At 35.8% G+C, this 22,176-nt stretch overlaps 2 protein-coding genes across 8 annotated transcripts in view; one reads left to right on the top strand and one right to left on the bottom strand.

Moving 5' to 3' along the window:
* The window catches only part of FGF7 (fibroblast growth factor 7), a 62,250-nt gene extending 53,863 nt beyond the window's left edge, over window positions 1-8,387 (bottom strand). The window contains exons 1-2 of the mRNA XM_082387982.1: window positions 7,664-8,387; window positions 6,512-7,066 (exon numbers count right to left, since the gene is read on the bottom strand). Coding sequence (XP_082244108.1) covers window positions 6,512-6,797 — 286 coding nt within the window. The 5' untranslated portion in view covers window positions 6,798-7,066; window positions 7,664-8,387. The remainder of the gene's footprint in view (window positions 1-6,511; window positions 7,067-7,663) is intronic.
* Window positions 1-22,176, top strand: part of FAM227B (family with sequence similarity 227 member B) — a 308,625-nt gene that overhangs the window by 156,390 nt on the left and 130,059 nt on the right. The window lies entirely within an intron of this gene.

The raw sequence follows: 22,176 nt of genomic DNA, 5'->3' as shown, positions 1-22,176 counted from the left end.
CCAAGAGATATACTGTACAGTGTAGTGTCTATAGTTTACAATATTGTAACTTATACTTAAATATTTGCTAAGACGATAGATCTTATGTTAAGTACTTTTATCACAAATAATAATAATAATAATTAATAAAAAAGGGCAGGAGGAAACTTTTGGAAGTGATGGGTACGTTTATGGCATAGAATATAGTGATGTATTATCTCTGAATTTATCAAGTTGTATACGTTAAATAAGTACAGCTTTTTATATGTCAATCATACCTCAATAAATTTTTTAAAGAAAGATTGGATATGGTTTAGGAAAAGGAGGAATTCATATGGAAGATCTTTTCATTTAATATTAATTTTTCTCAGTATTCCTTAGATATACACAATTCCTGCCTCTTCTTCTATGTGCCATATGTGAAATTAAAACATAGACAAATATTGTATTCCAGTAGTGATGAAAAAGAAGTTACTCTGCTACCATAAATTCTTTGATACAGACGAAGAAAGCTGGAATCTTTAGAAAAGAAAGAAAGCTTTGCCTTAATCCCCAACTTACAAAGAGAACAAACTGCTAGGTTCGTAGCCTTTCACTAATCTGGATAGACCCTCTAGGCTTATGGTTTCTTCCCTGTTGGATTTTCTAGACTGGAGTTTGTCTCTTTAAATCACTGCTTTCGTGAGGTGGTCATAGGAGGGGAAACTCTAATTTGGGGACATCTGGGTTCATAATCATAAGTGGCTCATTTAAGTGCCTTGTAAGCTGGCATTGATGCCTGTTCTCCAGGTTCCCTACTGCAGCACCACTTGAAAGTGTCAGAAGGGAGTCAGACCTGCCTGTCATTTTGAAACTGTGGCACCAGACCTATTTTTCCCCAGCAATGAACTCATTCACAGAAGATGCCTCCTTAAATAGTAGCTTCAGGCTGTCATCACGTGCATTTCCAAGCCAGTTCACCAAATGTTGGAGCCACTAAGATTTGTCAGAAAGGTCGAATGGACCCAGAAGAATTTCCTTGATGCAAAATTCAGAGATTGATTCCTGATAAGCCCATTTCAAAATCTCCCAGGGTAGAGGTTAACTCAGGAGCCCTCTAAAGGTTCCAAAACATTCCCAGGACACCCGAGGGAATCCTGCTGAATTAGAAGCCTTGTCTCATTAACTAGTGGTTTTCAGCCTTAGCTGCCCATTAGACTCACTGGAGAGCTTTAAACAAACACTGATGCCTGGGTCCTTCCTGCCTTCACAAGATTCTGATTTAACTGAGCTCTGGTTTCCCCAGTAATCTAATGTGATCCCCTTAGGCTCAGTTTTGGAGCCAGCCATGCCAGAATTATCTGGGGAGCTTTTAAAATTCCTGATGCCCAGGCTGCACCCCAAATACATTTAATGAGAATCTTTGTGGGTGGAACCTGGTATCAGTATTTTTTAAAGTTTCTCAGCTGATTACAATATTTAGCCAAGGCTGAGAAATAGAAAAGTCTAGAAAAGGAACCCCTTCCATATATCTAAAAGCTGGCTTCTTGCATACTCTTCAATTCACTTGGGTCTCTGAAAGCTCTAAAACTATAGGCTGAAGAGTTGTAATACAACTAAGTCACAAGGTTAAATACATGATCAGATGCTCTGGATTAATATAGAAATGAAAGTGATGGCCAGTTCAGATGACAATTTACAAAATAAATAAGAGATGCACCTGTGGCAATAAGTTGTTATTAGCACTTAATAAGTGCCAGGCACTGGTGTTAGCCTAAAAAAAGAGGAAGACCATAAAATGAAAAATTATTCTTAACGTTAAAGTTTTCAAAGAATAGCTAATATTTCCAAATCTAGCTATTTCCAAATTGCTAGTATTTCCAAATCTTCCATAATTTACAGCCTTGACAACTTAAAGAAGAGAGTAAGGTCACCAGTTCTACAGGATTCCATTTTGTCAGTAATTCTACGATTTTGGTTCAGTTCCATAGATATGTTCCTCTTTGTCTATTTCTTTTTAGAGATGTGGTTGTCGTGATTTTCTTATTTTGTATTTTGACAGTGTGAATTATTGTTCTTTTAGATAACCTGCTAAGAACTCTTTGGAGAATAAGCAAGTTTACTGTCTTTGTATTTAGGGGTGATATGTGTATTTGTTAGCTACTAGGAGAGATTCTTGTTGAGCAGGAGCTTATCCAAAGAATTGTTGACAATTGAGTCACTGAAGATTTTGTGGTCAAATCAGATCCAACAGCAGTGTGTTTATTTGCTTTTTGCCAATTGTTAGGCCATATCCAGTCACAGTCTAACAATCCAAAAGACAATATTGCCAAATCATTGGCCAGTTTTCAGAATGGCTAACCCTTTTCTTGCTATGGAACTTAACAATGCTCAATAATAACAAGTGAGGCATACTTTTTCTTGAGTCAATGGCTTATGGCAATTAAGGATTTCCTCTCAAAAGGAATGGGAACCAAAAAACTTTTTAGTAATTGGATGCCGAAAGCAAGAAAATCATCCTGAGGGACTGAGTTTTCAGAGTCCACATCTGTCTCTCAGGGCAGTTGTTGGTTGCCCAGTGCACTGCTGCTGTCTCTCAGTCACCACCTCAACTTCCAGCTTAAACAGCAGTGTTATTTGTGTCAGGTGTGGAGTGATTGCCTCTGTCTGCTGATGAGTTGCCTGGTCCAATTATCTAAATTCACCCTCTGGCCTTAGTTCCCCCAGGGGAAACTCTGACAACAGCAGTGGAAGTATTGACCATCCATTGCCAGTCCTTTTGTGATATTATTAATGTTCTCCTCTGCAGAGAATGTGGATATTTATTTCATTCTGAAGGCGCATTTTATGCTTTTATTATTCTTTTTATTAGTTCAGGTTAAGTTCTAGTTTCATCGCTTAGAAACCTACTAAAAGGCTAAATGTGGTGCCACCAGAGAACAAGTTGAGAGGAGAGGCTTCCTTGCCTCCAGGGTAAGAATAGCGTGCGATCTCAGGACCCGTTCTCCAGTGATAGCTTCTCTCCCCTCCAGAGTCAGAAATGCAGTTCAGCATCTCTTGGCCTCTTATGAATTCCTACTTTTACATAGTCAGGTCTTGCTTATATGGCTACTAATACAAGTCTTGTTTCTGTTGGGTTACTTGGTGCATTTTTTCTGACATTTACTCATTCTTATCTAGATTTAAAATACTTCACAAGACAACACTATGATTAACACTGAAGTGAGACCCTTACAACCCAAGGTAGCTCAAGTAATTTTTTAATTCCCTAAAGATGTGAGACATGAGCCATCATATCCACCTCCTTATCACTCCTGTTCTCTTCCTCCAGGCCCTCCATTTGCCTGCCCCAGCCCAACACCTTCTGGAAGGAGAATTATACACCCAGGTTTTTCACCTCACCTACCTACTTCAATCCATTGCCTTAGCAATATTTTATAAGCCACATTCCTATGAGGGAGCAGTGCTTCTGCTGGTGAAGTAAGCAGTCCTTCAAGATCCATTAACATCTTCAGGTCACTTTCCCTTTCATTCAAAGCAAAGCCATTAGAACGGACTGGGGACTTTCGTTTGGTAACCCAGAGAAAAACTGTTTCATGCAGCTGGCATCTAACTTTTCATGCAAATTTTTATCATCTAAGACATTTAAATCTATACCATCTTAAAAGGCCTCCAAAGAAGGATGTTTAACAACCAGTGAATGAACTTAAGGCATCAGAACATTGAAAACGAAATTCAAAGTTTAATTTTCATCTTTACCAGTTTCTGAACTCTGTTGAGTTTCAATGTAGTAGACAATCCAATTACCTTTTACTTTCTCATCTTAATGTAAATAGGAAGGAAACATCTTTTGTTCATTTGTTCATTAATTCAATTAAGGATTGAGGAATGTAAACAATCTACAAGTTTTATAATTTCAATTTTTTTGTTTTCTTTGACTTTTTAAAATTCTGTTGAGCACTCTCTTTGTACCTGGATTTCTTTGTACCTGGATACAGTAGCTTCAACTTTACATGTGACAATTTGCATGTTTTATGTATGAGGCATTCAATTTTAAAATTGAATAATAGGAAATGACTATCAGAATTCTGTTCTATGTTATTCTCCATATATTTTTCAATGGAGTGCCTTAGGATTTCCTATAGCCCCTCTTTATGGAGAAGCCTGGCAGGCTTCTTCTTCAATAGGATAGCAGCACAACTTGACAACAATTTTGGAGTTACTGAAATGATCCCGATGTAAGTTTCCCTTTCCAGGAAAATTTATCATATCAAGAAAGTATATAGACTAGATATACAGTCTATGGAAAAGCTTATAGAAGTGAAGATTATTTACATATATCATGTCTTTTAGTACATTGGTATTGTGACATTCTAATTTATAATGATATAAAATGACTTTCTTTCCTTCCTTCCTTCCTTCTTTCTTCCTTCTCTCCTTCCTTCTTTCCTTCCTCCCTTTTTCTTCCTTTCTTTTTTTTACTGTAAAATTAGAGTTAGAATAGAAATTATCTGCCAAATTGGCTTTGTGGTTACTCAAGGTCAGCGCTAAATTGTGTTTCAAACTATAAAAAACTTCAGCATTTTGTGTATGTTTTAAAATACCTGAGTTTCATGGTTTCAAGAAATTTTAATATAAAATAAAACGTATATATCTGAATGCATTCCAATCGTAGATATTCCAATTGATCCCAAATAATTATGAATATTATTCACTTTCACTGGATTTTACATCTAATTTTTCACTTTTTCATTACTTGGTAAAAGCATTCAAAAGGAATTAGCATATGGAAGAATTCTATAGTGTTTAGGTTCAGTAACCTTATTGTTACAATTTGAAATTAGTTCTGACAGCTCAACTTATCATTGAGATAACATTCACTTTCATCTCATTCAATGTTTATGGTAATTATATGAGTACTTAGATTGTTCACATTTATGTTATGTATTCTGAGGTTTAGAATAAAATAGACTGTAAGAACTAGAAGGTGTATTGGAGATCATCTGTACATATCCCACATCTTACAGATAAAAAAAATGAGAATTGGAAAAAGTAAGAAATTGTTCCAGAGTCATTCATAGGCAGGCATTGGACCTATCTGTCATAATTTCCACCTGGGCTCTGTTTTCTCCACCAGGTTCTGTTATCCATTATAAATCTCAATAACTTTTAAATAAATTTATTTATTGATGTGAGCCAAATTCTGTTGCTCACAGAGAAGTAGCTATCCACAAAACTTTCCTCCAAGTAGTTATTTCCTTACCTAAACTTCAGTATAATCAGAACAATATTCTAGAACTAGCGCATTAACATTATTAATAGAGGTAATAATAAAACCATACTGTTAGCAATCCATTTAAATGGCCTTAACATTCTATATCAATTATAGTTTAAAAAGTGGATTCTCTCATTTTCATATTGGAAACGTAATTCCCCATATTCCCATATTGGTTCATTAGTTTGGAAGCCTAAAAGCCATTTATTAAACAAGCAGCAAAAGTTTTAAATATTCACTATAATCCTAGCACTGTGCTAGGCAACTGTTTACACCATCACCCCATGCATTCTTTTCCAATTGACTTTAACATACATAATATTATAAAATGATATGATAATAACATTGTTCAAGTACTAGTAATACAAACAAAATTTCCTTTCACTCAGAGATTTTAAATTCTTAATGTTCAGGTATGTTCAGGTATATATTGATATTTTACCCCATAAAACTTAATACTTTTGAAATTGGTTATTAATCATAACTGCTAAATGATAAATCCAACCCTGACATATCAACATGAAAAGAATAACTGATTCTTGAGGAAAATGTAATTATTTACATTTAAATCATGGAATTAACATCTCTTCCAACTCACTTTTATTTCCTCCTTCACATTCACATTTCTCTTAAGGTAACATGGAACTTTTATGGCACAGAATATTTAGATAAAGAAAATGTTAGAAGGAACCTATTTTTGTGCCTAGGTAAATAATTAAGCAATCAAATACAAGCTCTTTATGATATGAACAGATGAGGATACCACAGATTCCCTTCTGTTTTAAAACTATACACAATTGCACAAGTCACTGAAGGCATATTTTCAGTATTTCACACCACGGAAATATTTTTTCAAGGGAAATCAAATTATTTTAAAAAATTATCTGTTCCTCAAACTAATGGTAAGTCATTTTTGGTGAGCATTTACTGAGTACTCTATTAGAGTTCCTAATGACTTTTGCTAGAAGACAATAAATCACATTTCAGTATGAATAATAGCATTTACATTTTGCTTAACATATGAGCATTTTGAGCTTAGGACATGGAGAATATATTTTCAAATTGGCTTGAGTGATCAGCTCCAACTATAGTATTAGTAGATTTCCCCTACCCCAGGAGATGGTTTTAGGAACATAGTTTAACTATCCCGATTTAGAGCCAATAGAAAATTATATTTTTTTTTCAAAAGAGACTGAGAAAACTTGTCACTTGAAAATTGATCCTTTCACAGATTGTTAAGGTTCATAAGCTGTGCTGTAAATAAAAAACATTACTTACTGTAATTATTCTTCATCTCTTGGGTCCCTTTGACTTTGCCTCGTTTATCAATCCTCAGATACCACTGTGTTCGACAGAAGAGTCTTCTCACTCTTATATCCCCTCCTTCCATGTAATCATAACTTCTTGTATGTCGCTCGGGGCTGGAACAGTTCACATTTGTAGCCATTTGCTCTGGAGTCATGTCATTGCAAGCTAAAGATATAGTGCCCACTAGACAGATAATGTGGAAGCATGATCTGTAGAGCAAACTTGGCAGGATCCATGTCAGTATCCATTTGCGCATTATAGTATAGTGCCCCGGGTGTTCATGAATAACATAATGAAAATTAAATCTTGAGTTGATTGTTGTTCCTAGGTCATTGACCTCGTCCTATCTGTGAACTGTAGATTGATTTAAGAAAGAGTAGTTGCACTCTCCAAGTTGTTAGCCTTATCCTTTTAGTTCCTGATAACAATATAGAATTCCTCCTTAAATAACTCTCTGTCAGTATATCCTTATAAAAACAGGTTGTAATAAGCTCAGTTGCTGCGTTGCTGTTTGCTACTTGACTTCTGTTTGCAATGAGAGATTAAGAATGGGGAGGGAGGAGAGAGAGGAAGATGAAAAATTATATGTATAAATTTCAGTGTGTAAATACTATTATAACATACTGTGTAATTCATACTGTGAAGGTACATTTAAAACAGCTTTCACAGAGGATGTCAGTGTCTTTACCACTCTGTATGTAGATTTACAAAAGTTATGCATTAGTAGAGACAAATCAGAATATGATTGTATCATTCATTCCAGTTCGTACTTGGTAAGAAACATCCTGCAATTAGAGCTGTTGATTTAAATTAAGTTCTAAAATTACTATTAACAAAATATAAATGCTTTTCCCTAGATTTCTTTATTATATTCTTTTACGTTTGTGGTTTGTCAGTTATTTTCTCCTGAACTGCCCACATTTCTCAAGTTAAATGTCAGGATTGCTCTGGAGAATTTCAACCTTATCTTTATGTAAGTTCTACAACAGAATTACTATAGATAATCTCACAGCTCAAAAATCTGGTAACTTTACTTTTCCCCTCAGTACTAAAACCAGAAAAAGAGATAAACTACTAACAAATATTCAGCATTATTTTTAAAGACAAATAACAGTCACTTACTTGTTCTGTTGATAACAGCTGGATACACAAGAATTCCATGTCTGTTGTCTGCCCTGTGCAACTTGAGCCTCTCTACTGTAGCTACAAACTATTTCTCAGCTGAGAAATTCTCCAGCAGAATCATAATTGTTTCCATAAATCAACAGGCAAGAGGATTTTCTCTGTGTATGTGAGCGCGTGTGAGCTTGTGTGTGTGTGTGTGGAGCCTTTTATTCAGGGCTTTTCGATAAATACCTTTGCTGACCTCATTGGAAGCAATTAAAACTTAACCAGTGAGCTGTTAGTTGAATACAACAGCGAGAATAAAGGAGGCTTGTATAGTATTCATTCAATGGTCATGAGAGGGAGCTATGAACATGGTTTATGCTCAGATCTACAACTGGGTACCTACTTTGTAGAAACAAATCTCTGATTCTGAAGCAGTTAGAAGGGGAAAGGGAATTTTTTAGATTGTCTTATAACATAGCAGTTGTATATAAGTTGAAAATATTCCTTGGAACATGTATGTAAAAGGGATTTTTTTAATTTAAAATCTTTTACATAGCTTTATGATGCATGCATTTCTACTATTATTCCTTTGTGTTCAGAATGTTAGAATGAAACTACTAATGTGTATTAATTCACATCTTACTGTCTCCAAGAACTATATAGCTGAGTTAAGGGTATATCTCTTCATACAGAGATATTTCAGCATTGCATATGAGTATAATTTTATATCTTATGTTACTAGACTGAAAGTAAGAATAACAACATTCTTATTTGAGTTGGGCCACTAATTACCAGTATGACCTGGACAAGTCACCTGAAGTTTCTGAATCTCAGCTGCTACATTTGTAAAATTAGTCTAGATGATTCTATTGTGCCTTGTATTTTTAAAGTTCTGTGACTTGTTACTAACACTAACTACTAAGATAAGGAAGAAGATACATACTCTTAAAATTATTATTCTTAAAAATAAAAAATAAAAAAATTTTTATATGGTTTCATATTGGTTATCAATGTTTGCCTCTTGCCCTTAATAAGAACATAAATGCAATAAATAAATGTTAATTTAGGGATGGAATTTTAAGAGATATAGCTCATGCAAATAAGAGAATGCTACTTTGCTTTCCAACATGAGTTATTCTCCCCTTTATTTCCTGTTCTAACGTGTATATAGTAGCGTTCTAGTGTTTTATTAGATATTTGTTGCAAAATAATTGCATTGTTAACATAAAACAATATTTAGGAATACATATTAAAATTCTCTTTCCCATATTAAATACCCCCAACACACACGTACACACACACACACACACACACACACACACACAAACACTGCATTTGAAATGCACTACTTTACCACCAGGTGGTGCATGTAGACCAAATAGGAAAAGAAAATTAAGTACGTTCAGTTGTATTATAATTTATGTGATTTCCCTTTGTGTCTATGCTTTTGGGGAACAGAATCAATAGCACAGCATAGTTTAAACATACTCAGTTATTCTTAAGGCACCAAATATGACATTTCTAAGTTAATTAGAGCAGAAGAGGATGGCCCTTCCTTAATTGCCTCTGTTGAAAGCTAGATAGCTACAAAATGTTCCATCATGTATTTCTCTAGAAGGGGGAAAAAGAAAAAAAAAAAAAAGTATGATGCTACTGTGATCTGAATCATACCTCCATTAGTTTTGTAGGCAACAATACTGAGCAGGGTCAGAACTCCTAGGACTTGGATATTTCTTCTAAAGAAATGAAAATTATTAACAGTTAATTCACATGTAAAGATATTCAAGAGCTACTAAATTCATCTGTTCCAAATTGACCCTACAGATTTTATACTAAGAAATCAATAGATCAGAGGTCAAAAATTGCTAATAAAATGCTCAAGACTTAAATTTAAAAATGGATTGTCTTAAAAGGACTGAGAAAATATTTGAAGAGAATATAGTTGAAACCTTTCCTAACATGGGAAAGGAAATAATCAATCAAGTCCAGGAAGCACTGAGAGTCCCATTCAGGATAAATCCAAGGAGAAACACGCCAAGACACATATTAATCAAACTATCAAAAATTAAATACAAAGAAAAAATATTAAAAACAGCAAGGGAAAAACAACAAATAACATACAATGGAATCTCCATGAGGTTAACAGCTGATCTTTCAGCAGAAACTCTGCAAGCCAGGAGGGAGTGGTAGGACATATTTAAAGTGATGAAAGGGAAATACCTACAACCAAGATTACTCTACCCAGCAAGGATCTCATTCAGATTCAATGGAGAAATTAAAACCTGTACAGACAAGCAAAAGCTGAGAGAGTTCAGCACCACCAAACCAGCTTTACAACAAATGCTAAAGGAACTTCTGTAGGCAGAAAACACAAGAGAAGGAAAAGAGCTACAATAACAAACCCAAAACAATTAAGAAAATGGTAATAGGAACATACATAGCGATAACTACCTTAAATGTAAATGGATTAAATGCTCCAACCAAAAGACATAGACTGGCTGAATGGATACAAAAACAAGACCTGTATATATGCTGTCTACAGGAGACCCACTTCAGACCTAGGGACACATACAGACTGAAAGTAAGGGGATGGAAAAAGATATTCCATGCAAATGGAAATCAAAAGAATGCTGGAGTAGCAATTCTCATATCAGACAAAATAGACTTTAAAATAAAGACTATTACAAGAGACAAAGAAGGACACTATATAATGATCAAGGGATCGATCCAAGAGGAAGGTATAACAATTGTAAATATTTATGCACCCAACATAGGAGCACCTCAATACATAAGGCAAATACTAACAGCCATAAAAGGGGAAATCGACAGCAACACAATCATAGTAGGGGACTTTAACACCCCACTTTCACCAATGGACAGATCATCCAAAATGAAAATAAATAAGGAAACACAAGCTTTAAATGATACATTAAACAAGATGGACTTAATTGATATTTATAGGACATTCCACCCAAAAACAACAGAATACACATTTTTCTCAAGTGCTCATGGAACATTCTCCAGGATAGATCATATCTTGGGTCACAAATCAAGCCTTGGTAAATTTAAGAAAATTGAAATCGTATCAAGTATCTTTTCCGACCACAACGCTATGAGACTAGATATCAATTACAGGGAAAAATCTGTAAAAAATACAAATACATGGAGGCTAAACAATACACTACTTAGTAACCAAGCAATCACTGAAGAAATTAAACAGGAAATCAAAAAATACCTGGAAACAAATGACGATGAAAACACGATGACCCAATACCTATGGGAGGCAGCAAAAGCAGTTCTAAGAGGGAAGTTTATAGCAATACAGTCCTACCTTAAGAAACAAGAAACATCTCAAATAAACAACCTAACCTTACACCTAAAACAATTAGAGAAACAAGAACAAAAAAACCCGCAGTTAGCAGAAGGAAAGAAATCATAAAGATCAGATCAGAAATAAATGAAAAAGAAATGAAGGCAATGATAGCAAAGATCAATAAAACTAAAAGCTGGTTCTTTGAGAAGATAAACAAAATTGATAAACCATTAGCCAGACTCATCAAGAAAAAAAGGGAGAATACTCAAGTCAGTAGAATTAGAAATGAAAAAGGAGAAGTAACAACTGACACTGCAAAAGTACAAAGGATCATGAGAGATTACTACAATCAACTATATGCCATTAAAATGGACAACCTGGAAGAAATGGGCAAATTCTTAGAAATGCACAAACTGCCAAGACTGAACCAGGAAGAAATAGAAAATATGAACAGACCAATCACAAGAACTGAAATTGAAACTGTGATTAAAAATCTTCCAACAAACAAAAGCCCAGGACCAGATGGCTTCACAGGCGAATTCTATCAAACATTTAGAGAAGAGCTAACACCTATCCTTCTCAACCTCTTCCAAAATATAGCAGAGGGAGGAACACTCCCAAACTCATTCTACGAGGCCACCATCACCCTGATACCAAAACCAGACAAAGTTGTCACAAAGAAAGAAAACTGCAGGCCAATTTCACTGATGAACATAGATGCAAAAATCCTCAACAAAATACTAGCAAACAGAATCCAACAGCACATCAAAAGGATCATACACCATGATCAGGTGGGAATTATCCCAGGAATGCAAGAATTCTTCAATATACGGAAATCAATCAATGTGATACACCATATTAACAAATCGAAGGAGAAAAACCATATGATCATCTCAATAGATACAGAAAAAACTTTTGACAAAATTCAACACCCATTTATGATAAAAACTCTCCAGAAAGTGGGCATAGAGGGAACCTACCTCAACATAATAAAAGCCATCTATGACAAACCCACAGCAAACATCATTCTCAATGGTGAAAAACTGAAAGCATTTCCACTAAGATCAGGAACAAGACAAGGTTGCCCACTCTCACCACTATTATTCAACATAGTTTTGGAAGTTTTAGCCACAGCAATCAGAGAAGAAAAAAAAATAAAAGGAATCCAAATTGGAAAAGAAGAAGTAAAGCTGTCACTGTTTGCAGATGACATGATACTATACAGAGAACCCTAAAGATGCTACCAGAAAACTACTAGAGATAATCAATGAATTTGGTAAAGTAGCAGGATACAAAATTAATGCACAGAAATCTCTTGCTTTCCTATACACTAATGATGAAAAATCTGAAAGTGAAATTAAGAAAACACTCCCATTTACCATTGCAACAAAAAGAATAAAATATCTAGGAATAAACCTACCTAAGGAGACAAAAGACCTGTATGCAGAAAATTATAAGACACTGATGAAAGAAATTAAAGATGATAGAAACAGATGGAGAGATATACCGTGTTCTTGGATTGGAAGAATCAACATTGTGAAAATGACTCTACTACCCAAAGCAATCTACAGATTCAATGCAATCCTATCAAACTACCACTGGCATCTTTCACAGAACTAGAACAAAAAATCTCACAATTTGTATGGAGACACAAGAGACCCCGAATAGCCAAAGCAATATTGAGAAAGGAAAACGGAGCTGTAGGAATCAGGCTCCCTGACTTCAGACTATACTACAAAGCTACAGTAATCAAGACAGTATGGTACTGGCACAAAAACAGAATTATAGATCAATGGAACAGGATAGAAAGCCCAGAGATAAACCCATGCACATATGGTCACCTTATCTTTGATAAAGGTGGCAAGAATATACAGTGGAGAAAAGACAGCCTCTTGAATAAGTGGTGCTGGGAAAACTGGACAGCTACATGTAAAGGAATGAAATTAGAACACTCCCTAACACCATACACAAAAATAAGCTTAAAATGGATCAAAGACCTAAATATAAGGCCAGACACTATCAAACTCTTAGAGGGAAACATAGGCAGAACACTCTATGACATAAATCACAGCAAGATCCTTTTTGACCCACCTCCTAGAGAAATGGAAATAAAAATAAGAATAAACAAATGGGACCTAATGAAACTTAAAAGCTTTTGCACAGCAAAGGAAACTATAAGCAAGATGAAAAGACAACCCTCAGAAAGTATTTGCAAATGCAGCAACTGACAAAGGATTAATCTCCAAAATTTACAAGCAGCTTATGTAGCTCAATATACAAAAAAACAACCCAATCCAAAAATGGGCAGAAGACCTAAATAGACATTTCTCCAGAGAAGATATACAGATTGCCAACAAACACATGGAAGGATGCTCAACATCATTAATATTAGAGAAATGCAAATCAAAACTACAATGAGATATCATCTCACACTGGTCAGAATGGCCATCATCAAAAAATCTACCAACAATAAATGCTGGAGCAGGTGTGGAGAAAAGGGAGCCCTCTTGCACTGTTGGTGGGAATGTAAATTGATACAGCCACTATGGAGAACAGCATGGAGGTTCCTTAAAAAACTAAAAATAGAACTATCGTACGACCCAGCAATCCCACTACTGGGCATATACCCTGAGAAAACCATAATTCAAAAAGAGTCATGTACCACAATGTTCATTGCAGCTGTATTTACAATAGCCAGGACATGGAAGCAACCGAAGTGTCCATCACCAAATGAATAGATAAAGAAGATGTGGCACACATATACAATGGAATATTACTCAGCCATAAAAAGAAATGAAATTGAGTTATTTGTAGTGAGGTGGATGGACCTAGAGACTGTCAAACAGAGTGAAGTAAGTCAGAAAAACAAATACCATATGCTAACGCATATATATGGAATCTAAAAAACAACAACAAAAAATGGTTCTGAAGAACCTAGGGGCAAGATAGGAATAGACTAAAGATGCAGACGTAGAGAATGGACTAGAAGACATGGAGAGGGGGAAGGGTAAGCTGGGACGAAGTGAGAGAGTGGCATGGACATATATACGCTACCAAATGTAAAATAGAAAGCTAGTGGGAAGCAGCCACATAGCACAGGGAGATCAGCTCAGTGCTTTGTGTCCACCTAGAGGGGTGGGATAGGGAGAGTGGGAGGGAGACACAAGAGGGAGGAAATATGGGGATATATGTATATGTAAAGCTGATTCATTTTGTTATACAGCAGGAAGTAACACCATTTTAAAGTAATTATACTCCAATAAAGATGTTAAAAAAATAAAATAAAAAATAAAATAAAGAGAAGTCCACAGTCTAATTAGGGAAAGAAAACGTGAAAAGTAAATAACAATAAATTTATAATTTGTAATTCAAGACAATAATAGAACGATTATCAAAAGGCTGCACAAAGTGATCTCTTCAAAGAATTAGGGAATAACTGTTAGGACAGTTTAGAGAAGTACAGCTGGTAAGTAGGCTGGGACGAGAATATTCTAGTTCATGCAATATTTACAAGTGCAAGTAATGAGATACATGAGCAGTGTAAAATTTTTACTAAAGAGAATAATTTAAGAAAGAGGTTGGGGAGAGTCTAGAAGGAATGCAGGCAAGAGAATGGAGGGTTCAAATCATTCAGGACCATAAATAACAAGCCAAATCATCTCACCTCAACTGGGAAGCAATTAGGAGCTATGAAGTATTTTGGAAATGGATAGTAATAGGTTCATTTATCTTGTGATGGTATAAAGGATGGTTTGGGGAGCAGAAAACTAGCATGGAGACAAATCAAGACGCTATTACAGTAGGTTCTAGTGTGCGATGATAACTTCCAGAATCAACAGATTGGCAGTGGGAAGAGAAAGAAAAGCTATTTTGAAGCCAGTAATTTCATTTACTACGAAAGAAGAAGAAAAAGGGGGAGTCAAAGATGATCCTAAGGCTCTTTTGAGTTGAGAAGATGATAGAGCTCTTTAGATGCCAGCTTTGGAAAGCCATTTTAGAGGAAATTATGAATACAGTTTAAAAAAAATATTCAGTCATACATATGCATGTAGTTTACACATAAAGTCTGGAGTTTAAGAGAGAAAAAAAAAAACTGTGCTAAATTCCCTGAAAAGAAGTGAAACATAAAAGTGCCTTTGAGAGGCATCCCAGAGAAGGTGGAGTCCATAGAACAGGCAGCATAGAGAAAAGTCTATTTGGGAAACCTAGCTCTACATTTCTGGTAACTCCACAGCACACAGCAGAAGCAGCAAAACTCCAAAGTGTAAAGCCTGCCCATGTGTCTAAACAGACTGGCTCATAAGCACCCCTCATAAAGATTTCCCATGTTTTAAAAGATGTTTTAAAAGAAATCTGGAAGAGCAGAGAACTCAGACCTGAAGGAACTGTGTGAGCAGAGTCAGTGAACACCCAGAAGTAACCAGAGTAGACAAATGACTCAACAACCAGAAGTCCTTGCCTTGGCCCTGAATAAACCCCTTGAATTCTATCTCATCTTGAAGCAGAAGAGGGGAACCCAAGAATAATTGACATAAGTTTTCTACTAACTGGGGGTGGGAGGTAAGGGGGGTTGAAATTCTCAAAGTTGAAGCTAGGTTGATTTATAAACGTAAAGTTGTATGTTATCCCTTGCATATTTGAGATTGTGGTCCAAGATTTATTTCCACTACATTCCCACCACCATCACCACACTATGGATTTATCTTCATCTTTTCTTCTGTCAGTCCCATTTCATAAATTCAGTCTCAACTTTGAATCATGCCATACAACCAACATTTCTCACTTCCTTGATTCATTCACTTAACAAATATTTATCAAATACCTACTGGGTGCCAGATGTTGTCTTGGACTTTTCGTGATACAATGGTGAGTATTCTAGAAGTGGTCTTTGCACTTAAAGAGTATGCATCCCAGTGGGAGAACATAAACGCGCTGATCTTTGGCATTTGTGTGTGGCAGAGGCAGGGTGGGTGTGGATGGGATACAAAGAAGGTATTCAAGAAGATAGGAGGCAGAGAGGTAAATGGGTAGAGGGACCTACTTTAAGTAAGAAGGGCCCACCTGAGGAGGTAAATTTTGAGACGCCTGGAACAAGACTGACCTTGGTGTGTTCCAAGAACTGAAAGAAGGCCAATATTAATGAAGTACATGAGCAATGGGAAAAGGAGTGAGAGATTAGTGAAACTGGAAAAGCAGACAGGAGCCAGATCATAAAGAACTTTGAAGGTCATGGTAATAGGAGTTTGGGTTTATTCTAAGTGTAATAGGAAGCCGGAGTACAGGCATGTCTACTTATAGACCTTATAGACCTGGTCGAAGACAGTAGTTTAAACTCTGGAGTAAAATCCCAAAAGTAATTGAGCAAGCCTGGGGTTCCTATAAATCTTCAGTTATGCAAACTTTATGCTTACTCTTGTGCCCTAACATTTAAAAACTAACTGTATATAAGATACAAAGTCTGAGTCATATGCTCAAAATTGTGGTGTGCCTGTGACTCAACTATATAAATACCTCAGTTTACAAATGTATCTAGACTCTTTGCATCTCTGAGTATATACAAATTTGTTTTATTTCATTTTATATTTATAAAAAGTTATCTAAAATGCTAATCTAGAATTCAAGCTCTTGAAATTATGTTTTTAACTTACTAAACAACTTTGGACCTGGAGCAAGATCTCTAGAGTCTCTAGCTGTTCTTTTTTCTGTATAATGAAGTTACATTATATAATTTACTCTTCATTGCCTTGACACCCTTTAAATTAATGCTTAACTTTAGCAAAGACTCAGTCTCCTTGATTCAGGGCAATACATTAGTGCCTGTTTTTGACAGCCTAGTGCCACTCTAACAGTTGGAAATTGTTATAATGGCTATGGAGAGAGTTTTGCTTCACCCCTAGGAAAACATTATGAAAAACAACAAATACTCTGTGCAGTTAGGGTTATTACATTCTTTGCTTTAAATTGTCATTCTTTGGTTCCATATGCATTGCCTACATAGCAAAATGAGGAGTAAAACTAGCAATTTTTTTAATGTCGTGGATGTCAGTGTGTTAATTACAAAATTGTTTTAATTTTTCATTCATTAGCTTTAAAACCATGACTTTTCAGCACTAGATGAACTTTTCAAAAGTAGAAGTAGGAGATAGAATAGAGATAATTATGGTAGTAAAGAAGAAGAAAGTTATGGAGTCCAACATCCTTAGTATAAAGATACACTCACAGAAAGCCAGGCATCTGGTAAAATATAGGTCCATGTAAAACTGGCAGCTAACAAAATAACTCATGCATAAGAGAAAGGAGGTTCATACTTCTCCCTGGCTTTCTTTTCAAACTAAACCTTCTTGCTATCTTTAAATATTACTCATATTTTCCCTTCAATTGTATTTAATATTAACTCAGTCATAATGAGTTCTCCCGCTAATCAATTCCAAAAATTATCAATTCTACCACCACAATTTCTTCAACACCTGTTTCTTCCTATCGGTTGTTACCTTCACATCCTAAGTCAAGTAATTGTTACCTTTCATGTCAGTCCTATCCTAACCCATCTCCTTTCATCTCCTCTCTCCAACCTCCAATCCATTTTATGTGTTGCTATCAAGTTAATCTTTCTAAAGCACAGTTGTAATCATGTTATTTTTCTGCTCAAAAGTATTCAGTAACACCTCCATTTTTCCTGAATAAAATTCTAGTCTTCTTTTTCTAACATGGGAACTTCTGTTCCAACATCCTCTGTGATGATCAACACTTCCAAAACACCTGTCTCACTAGATTTAGGGTAACGGGAGATTCACCTGCTCCTCACGTCTCTTGGTAGGGAAGGGAACTAACAGAGAAGAAATCCTCCTCACAAATTGTCTCTCTCCTTCTCCCTCTCCCTACTTTCTCTGCCTCCACTCTCCTCTCTTTCTTTCTTCTCTCTTATATCTTCAGTCTGGTGAGGAACCCAAGAGTCATGTAAGCAATTATCAGATATTTCCTTTGAAATTTTACATATTGAGTTTTCAATGATGCAATAAAATCTTTGTCCCTTGATGAACTCAGCTACTTGCTTCAAATCAACCTTTACTGTGTATTTAGGTAGTATGCAATATGATAGAGATATACTGTTCGGTAAGATAAGCAAGGTCCCTGACTTCATGGAGCTTAAATCATGGAGGAGGGGACAGATTATGAACATATAAAAGAATTCTGATTATATTGCAGGAAGAAATAAATAGGAACTATGGTAACAAATAACTTGAAGGAGAAGGGATGGTTTAAATCTGGTCACAAAAGACCTTTCTAACACCTACAATAACAAACCCAAAACATTTAAGAAAATGGGAATAGGAACATACATATCGATAATTACCTTGAATGTAAATGGATTAAATGCTCCCACCAAAAGACACAGGCTGGCTGAATGGATACAAAAACAAGACCCATATATATGCTGTCTACAAGAGACCCACTTCAGACCTAGAGACACATACAGACTGAAAGTGAGGGGATGGAAAAAGATATTCCATGCAAATGGAAATCAAAAGAAAGCTGGAGTAGCAATTCTCATATCAGACAAAATAGACTTTAAAATAAAGACTATTACAAGAGACAAAGAAGGACACTATATAATGATCAAGGGATCGATCCAAGAGGAAGGTATAACAATTGTAAATATTTATGCACCCAACATAGGAGCACCTCAATACATAAGGCAAATACTAACAGCCATAAAAGGGGAAATCGACAGCAACACAATCATAGTAGGGGACTTTAACACCCCACTTTCACCAATGGACAGATCATCCAAAATGAAAATAAATAAGGAAACACAAGCTTTAAATGATACATTAAACAAGATGGACTTAATTGATATTTATAGGACATTCCACCCAAAAACAACAGAATACACATTTTTCTCAAGTGCTCATGGAACATTCTCCAGGATAGATCATATCTTGGGTCACAAATCAAGCCTTGGTAAATTTAAGAAAATTGAAATCGTATCAAGTATCTTTTCCGACCACAACGCTATGAGACTAGATATCAATTACAGGAAAAGATCTGTAAAAAATACAAACACATGGAGGCTACACAGTACATACACTACTTAATAACGAAGTGATCACTGAAGAAATCAAAGGGGAAATCAAAAAATACCTAGAAACAAATGACAATGGAGATACGACGACCCAAAACCTATGGGACGCAGCAAAAGCAGTGCTAAGAGGGAAGTTTCTAGCAATACAAGCCTACCTCAAGAAATAGGAAACATCTCGAATAAACAACCTAACCTTGCACCTAAAGCAATTAGAGAAAGAAGGACAAAAATACCCCAAAGCCAGCAGAAGGAAAGAAATCATAAAGATTAGGTCAGAAATAAATGAAAAAGAAATGAAGGAAACAATAGCAAAAATCAGTGAAACTAAAAGCTGGTTCTTTGAGAAGATAAACAAAATTGATAAACCATTAGCCAGACTCTTCAAGAGAAAAAGGGAGAAGACTCAAATCAATAGAATTAGAAATGAAAAAGGAGAAGTAACCACTGACACTGCAGAAATACAAAAGATCATGAGAGATTACTACAAGCAACTCTATGCCAATAAAATGGACAACCTGGAAGAAATGGACAGATTCTTACAAATGCACAAACTGCCAAGACTGAACCAGGAAGAAATAGAAAATATGAACAGACCAATCACAAGCACTGAAATTGAAACTGTGATTAAAAACCTTCCAACAAACAAAAGCCCAGGACCAGATGGCTTCACAGGTGAATTCTATCAAACATTTAGAGAAGAGCTAACACCTATCCTTCTCAAACTCTTCCAAAATATTGCAGAGGGAGGAACACTCCCAAACTCATTCTACGAGGCCACCATCACCCTGATACCAAAACCAGACAAAGATGTCACAAAGAAAGAAAACTACAGGCCAATATCACTGATGAACATAGATGCAAAAATCCTCAACAAAATACTAGCAAACAGAATCCAACAGCACATTAAAAGGATCATACACCATGATCAAGTGGGTTTATCCCAGGAATGCAAGGATTCTTCAACATACGCAAATCAATCAATGTGATACACCATATTAACAAATTGAAGGAGAAAAACCATATGATCATCTCAATAGATGCAGAGAAAGCTTTCGACAAAATTCAACACCCATTTATGATAAAAGCCCTGCAGAAAGTAGGCATAGAGGGAACTTTCCTCAACATAATAAAGGCCATATATGACAAACCCACAGCCAACATTGTCCTCAATGGTGAAAAACTGAAACCATTTCCACTAAGATCAGGAACAAGACAAGGTTGCCCACTCTCACCACTATTATTCAACATAGTTTTGGAAGTGTTAGCCACAGCAATCAGAGAAGACAAAGAAATAAAAGGAATCCAAATCGGAAAAGAAGAAGTAAAGCTGTCACTATTTGCAGATGACATGATACTATACATAGAGAATCCTAAAGATGCTACCAGAAAACTCCTAGAGCTAATCAATGAATTTGGTAAAGTAGCAGGATACAAAATTAATGCACAGAAATCTCTTGCATTTCTATACACTAATGACGAAAAATCTGAAAGTGAAATTAAGAAAACACTCCCGTTTACCATTGCAACAAAAAGAATAAAATATCTAGGAATAAACCTACCTAAGGAGACAAAAGACCTGTATGCAGAAAATTTTAAGACACTGATGAAAGAAATTAAAGATGATACAAATAGATGGAGAGATATACCATGTTCCTGGATTGGAAGAGTCAACATTGTGAAAATGACTCTACTACCCAAAGCAATCTACAGATTCAATGCAATCCCTATCAAACTACCACTGGCATTTTTCACAGAACTAGAACAAAAAATTTCACAATTTGTATGGAAACACAAAAGACCCCGAATAGCCAAAGCAATCTTGAGAACGAAAAATGGAGCTGGGGGAATCAGGCTCCCTGACTTCAGACTATATTACAAAGCTTCAGTAATCAAGACAGTTTGGTACTGGCACAAAAACAGAAATATAGATCAATAGAACAGGATAGAAAGCCCAGAGATAAACCCACACACATATGGTCACCTTATCTTTGATAAAGGAGGCAAGCATATACAGTGGAGAAAAGACAGCCTCTTCAATAAGTGGTGCTGGGAAAATTGGACAGGTACATGTAAAAGTATGAAATTAGAACACTCCCTGACACCATGCACAAAAATAAACTCAAAATGGATTAAAGACCTAAGTGTAAAGGCAGACACTATCAAACTCTTAGAGGAAAACATAGGCAGAACACTCTATGACATACATCACAGCAAGATTCTTTTTGACCCAGCTCCCAGAGAAATGGAAATAAGAACACAAATAAACAAATGGGACCTAATGAAACTTAAAAGCTTTTGCACAGCAAAGGAAACCATAAACAAGACCAAAAGACAACCATCAGAATGGGAGAAAATATTTGCAAATGAAGCAACTGACAAAGGATTAATCTCAAATATTTACAAGCAGCTCATGCAGCTCAATAACAAAAAAACGAACAACCCAATCCAAAAATGGGCAGAAGACCTAAATAGACATTTCTCCAAAGAAGATATACAGATGGCCTACAGACACATGAAAGAATGCTCAACATCATTAATCATTAGAGAAATGCAAATCAAAACTACAATGAGGTATCATCTCACACCGGTCAGAATGGCCATCATCAAAAAATCTAGAAACAATAAATGCTGGAGAGGGTGTGGAGGAAAGGGAACACTCTTGCACTGTTGGTGGGAATGTAAATTGATACAGCCACTATGGAGAACAGTATGGAGGTTCCTTAAAAAACTACAAATAGAACTACCATACGACCCAGCAATCCCACTACTGGGCATATACCCTGAGAAGACCATAGGTCAAAAAGAGTCATGTACCAAAATGTTCATTGCAGCTCTATTTACAATAGCCAGGACATGGAAGCAACCTAAATGTCCATCGACAGATGAATGGATAAAGAAGATGTGGCACATATATACAATGGAATATTACTCAACCATAAAAAGAAATGAAATGGAGGTATTTGTAATGAGGTGGATGGAGTTAGAGTCTGTCATACAGAGTGAAGTAAGTCAGAAAGAGAAAAACAAATACAGTATGCTAACACATATATACGGAATCTAAGGAAAAAAAAAAAAAAAGCCATGAAGAACCTAGTGGCAAGACGGGAATAAAGACACAGACCTACTAGA

Source organism: Balaenoptera borealis (assembly GCF_965194805.1).
Source record: "Balaenoptera borealis genome assembly, chromosome: 3".
Classification (NCBI taxonomy): domain Eukaryota; kingdom Metazoa; phylum Chordata; class Mammalia; order Artiodactyla; family Balaenopteridae; genus Balaenoptera; species Balaenoptera borealis.
Note: the sequence above shows the minus strand (reverse complement) of the source record. Positions and strands in the feature narration are given on the sequence as shown.